General features: G+C 46.4%; 1 protein-coding gene across 1 annotated transcript in view; it reads left to right on the forward strand.

Annotated features, from left to right (window-relative positions):
* GRPR (gastrin-releasing peptide receptor) overlaps nucleotides 1-4,376 on the forward strand; it is a 24,809-nt gene extending 20,433 nt beyond the window's left edge. Inside the window, exon 3 of the mRNA XM_010282164.1 lies at nucleotides 3,984-4,376. Coding sequence (XP_010280466.1) covers nucleotides 3,984-4,376 — 393 coding nt within the window. The remainder of the gene's footprint in view (nucleotides 1-3,983) is intronic.
* The last annotated feature ends 473 nt before the right edge of the window (nucleotides 4,377-4,849 follow it).

Genomic DNA, 4,849 nt, shown 5'->3' on the forward strand with positions numbered 1-4,849 from the left:
TTGGAGATTGAAGCTGAGAGGTGATGCAGCAGAAAATTAAAACTTCTCAAAGTTGTTTTGTCAGGGAGAGGACCTTGGGTAAAGCCTTGCTCTGCAAAGCCATCCCTCTTCAAGCCGAGGGAAATGTCTGCTCTGTAATTCGGTCCTCTGGACTATTAAGGAAATGGGACACAGCAAAGGGGGACTGGAGGTGGGGGAAGCCCCTTCTGCAAGGGCCCGCCAGGAGTACCAGTCGGTCAGGGCAGGAGGCACACAGCTGCTCCGTGAGAGCATCATTGCCTCCTGCGCTCACCATGGCTCCAGTTGTCGTCTGCTGGTGCTGTGCCGTGTTGAGAAATCAGCAGAGGCTGGAGAGGGACTGGAGGAGTGGAGACCAGAGGAGTGTTCTGGTCGGCACAGGGTCCCCAGGAAGGAGGACAGAGCAGGATGGTGTGGTGTCCTCACAGATGCACTGAAGTTATATATCATGTGGGTGGTGTGATCCTTGTAGTGTGAAGTCTCAAGAGAAAAAGAGAGTCCTGGCTTCTTCCCTTAAACCCTTTGGTTATTATAATTCTACAAATGCCACTTTTTCTATTGTCTCCAGAGGGAGTGGTGTTGGACAGAATAACCTGTCCACCTTTTATTTGCCCTTTAGTAAGTCATATTGGTCAATCACCTTCTGGTCCGATAGCTGGTAACCTTAGGTTTCACCTTAGGACAGTCTTTGATTTATATAAGCAGGCCATTTCCTCCAGAATAATACAGTCTCTTAATCTTCCCTTTTTACCCTTGAAAGCAGAGCTACTTCTGTTACTGTCACTCTTGAGTGTTTTTTTTATAAAACTCCCCAAGCCATCCTACTGCAGAGCTCACAGTTGGCTTGGCTCAGCTGAGACCCATGTATTTCAAGTGAGTTTCATGCTCTGGTTGAAAAGGTGTGGCTGAAAACACATGAGTCCTGAAGAAAGTGAGGGGACTTAGCCAGGATTAGGCCAGCCTAACTCCAGTCTTTCAACTGGAGACTGTTTCCTCTTGACCGATCCTTTTATAAGCAACTGGAGAGAAAAAGAATAATCTCCAGAGGAGAATCCAAATTTTGCATGAGCAACTGAGTATTTCAGGTCAGTGCTTAAATCTGAATGCGTCTGAGCCTTAGGTCGTCCGAGTAAGAAAGCAACAGCAGGGTAACTTGTTTCTAAACAACTTATTTACCTTGACATATTTACCTTATTTACTTTACCTCTTCTTTTCAACTGAGGTGTGCTTCAACCTGAGCTAAACTGACACAAGCCATTCTTCAGCTGAACAAATGTCCATATAATTGCATCCAGCTGACATCTCCACCTCAGGCTGACCTAACACAATCATCTCACACAGCCATCAGATGCTAAGGTGAAACAGCAGGGTTGGAAAGCTGTGTTTTCTGCCTGTTAAATGATAGCAATCCCCAAAATCCACATCCTTTTCCCCTTTTGAACGTGCATAAATCTTTCTCCCTGAAAGCCATTTTTCTGCTGATTCAATGACTGTTTTGATTAGTGACAATGAGTGAGTAGTAAAAGAAGTATTTTCCCCCTTTGGTTTTGGGAAGATAGTTCTAAAGAAAGCAAAAGGCCAGGTTGCAGTCTAGCACCATCAGTCCATCATTCCCATCCTGCAGCACATTCAGGAGTTATAGGTCTCCATCTGAGAGGAGCCTGATTTGAGGAGCAGCTGAGGGAACTGGGGTGGTTTAGCCTGGAGAAGAGGAGGCTGAGAGGAGACCTTATTGCTCTCTACAACTGCCTGAAGGGAGGCTGTAGCGAGGTGGGGCTTGGTCTGTTCTCCCAACTAACAAGCAATAGGACACACGATAATGGTTTTCAACTAAAAGAGGATAGATTTAGACTAGATCTAAGGAAGAAATTTTTCACAGTAAGGGAGGTGGAACACTGGCACATGTTGCCCAGAGAGGTGGTAGATGCCCCAACCCTGGAAACATTCAAGGTCAGGTTGGACAGGGCTCTGAGCAACTTGATCTAGTTGAAGACGTCCCTGCTCACTGCAGGGGGTTGGACTAGAGGGACTTTAAAGGTGCCTTCCAATTCAAACAGTTCTATGATTCTATAAGAGGAAATGGCCACAAGTTGCACCGGGGGAGGTTTAGACTGGATATTAGGAAAACTTTCTTCACTGAAAGTGTTGTCAAGCATTGGAACAGGCTGTCCAGGGAAATGGTTGAGTCACTGTCCCTGGAGGTATTTAAAAGACATGTAGATGTGGTGCTTAGGGACATGGTTTAGTAGTGGACTTGGCGGTGCTAGGTTTGTGATTGGATTCAACCATCTTAACGGTCTTTTCCAACCTAAACAATTCTGTGATTCTATGATTCCATGATTTTATAACTGGTATCGATTTCTTTATTGTGTTGCTTCCTTTCTTTATAGTGCAGATGTGGCTGCAATAGCCCTATATCAAATTAAGGATACGTTTAAAAAGAATATATGGTTTTGCCAAGGAGCGTCATTTCTCAAAAGATTTAATTTTCAGCCCACTCTCTGCAGACATTATCATCTGGTACATGTCAATCCTTCCTAAACTCAATGTCTGGTTTTCAGTTGGTGCTGTTAAAGGGGCACAAAATAAAGTCAAAATGGGCTTGTCAGGTCTTTTCTGCCTACAGAAGCCTGCTTGCAGCTGTCCTGAGGAAAGATCAGCTGGTGTGATCTGCTCAGCTTCTGAGGTACCTGTGCAGCTTGGAAGGAGAGTGAGGATGGGGAAGTGTCCCGGGAGCCCGGCCAGGCACCGTGGCCGCACTAGGGCAGGCAGCGGGGCCTGGGTTAGGGGCAGTTTCAGGTCATTCAGGTCCTGCTCAAATACAGGGAGCAGGATGCAACAAATTCCCTAGAATTGTATGGGAAGAGGTGCAGGGATTACCAGAGAGGAGAACATTACGAAGCCCCAAAAAGTCAATGGTGTTACACTTTCCATGCCTGCAAACTTCTGGCTGCGCAACCTCTCCCAGGGACCGGTGTATTTTAGCAGGTCTTTCTGGGCAACTCTGTCTGTCCTCTCCTTTTGGGTGACCTCTGTCACGACTCTTGTGTTCATTAGGAATAAAGATATGTTTTTCAGTGGTGTTGTTATCGTAGTGTGCAGCACTGGTGGACAAAAGACAAGGTACAGTTTACCTCAGCTGCCCTCAGTTGAGCAATACCTTTGGGTTGCCTCCAAGTCTGTACATGAAAGCAAAACAAAAGTGTGGCTTGTCTGCGTGAAGGTTATACTGTGTGCTAGCTGACATTGTAAAAACACCTTTCCCTGACAAAGCTCAAATTGTGTTAGGAGAAGTGGTCATCCATCTATTCACCACCTATATCTTCGTTCTCATTGTGGCCCCAGGCCTTTCAGCTGAAGGGTCCACCTCGCTGCTGCCACCTCCGTGTTTCTCCAAGTACAGAATTTCCTCTCTGTTTTTTGGTCTCCTTCAGCCTCTGAGTGCTGCACTTGGTCTCTGAAACCTGTGAGCTGTTGGCAGCACTTTTGTGTACATATACCACATGGCCCCAAGGCAGCAAGTCCTGCCTCTGAGCTCTGTGAAATATCCGAGGCCCCTACCCCATAATTAATAATAATAGTAATAATAATAAGTTAATATATATAAATTACATAAGAACATATATATTATATGGGGATAACTAATGTAGGTGTTTGCACTTTTGTTGACTGAGCTGGGTTTTTACAGAATGAGAAGCCATTGGAGTTTTATCACTAAACAGGAAAGACTACTTCATTATGTAATAAATTTTCAGAATTATTTGGTTTTAGGGGGAAGAGATTTGAGGAGAGACAAGGAGGGTTCTTGACTCTGTGTTCAGCTGCGGTCTGGGTTGCCCTGCTCTGGCCATGCCACCAGCCACAGGCTAGCCACAGGCCAGCCCCAAAGCTGCAGCACCGGGAAAAATAGCTACTGATCTAAGCTAGGGATAGCTGCTAATCTGCATTTCTCTTTCGTCTTCCAGATTGAGTCCCGTAAGCGTTTGGCCAGGACGGTACTGGTCTTCGTGTGCCTCTTTGCCTTCTGCTGGCTTCCCACTCACATCATCTATTTATACCGGTCCTACCACTACTCAGAGGTGGACACCTCAGTGCTGCATTTCATTGCCAGCATCTGCGCTCGGATCCTGGCATTCACTAACTCATGTGTCAACCCATTTGCTCTCTACTTGCTTAGCAAGAGCTTCCGAAAACAGTTCAACAACCAGCTGTTCTGCTGCAGAGCTCGCCTCCTCATCCGGTCCCAGAGCATGGCCAGGAGCACCACACGAATGACCTCCCTCAAGAGCACCAACCATACCCTGGCCACCTTCAGCCTTATCAATGGCAACCACGGCTGCCACGAAGGCTATGTCTAAAGGGCACAGTCAGGCATTGCTGCATCATGTACTTAGCACGGCTGCTTGGCTTTGCTCCACGGGGATGGTGAGTAGCACACACACACACGTGTGCACACATGCGTGCGAGGAAGTCTGATGTGCTCAGAGAACTCAGAGGAGCTTCAAGCGTTCAACATTTCGTCCTGGACTGAGGCATCCGGACTGAGCAGATCATCGAGCACGGGCCCACAGGAGCTCACTGGGAAGCCCTGCATTGCTTCAAGACCTGGTGCTTTTAGTGAGAGCAAAGTGAACACCTTAAGACCAAATCTAGTTTGGCTCTGCAGGTTCTTCATCACTTTCTGCTCAATACTGAACTCGGGCAGACTTACAGCAGTGATAAAGACCATACCAGGTGCACAAAACTTGTCAAAACGGTTTCATCCAGCAGTTCATGGTATAATACTTTTTGACACCAAAATAAATACATTTAAATAAGGTAAATACTTTTA

This window comes from Phaethon lepturus, unplaced genomic scaffold (genome assembly GCF_000687285.1).
Source record: "Phaethon lepturus isolate BGI_N335 unplaced genomic scaffold, ASM68728v1 scaffold940, whole genome shotgun sequence".
NCBI lineage: Eukaryota > Metazoa > Chordata > Aves > Phaethontiformes > Phaethontidae > Phaethon > Phaethon lepturus.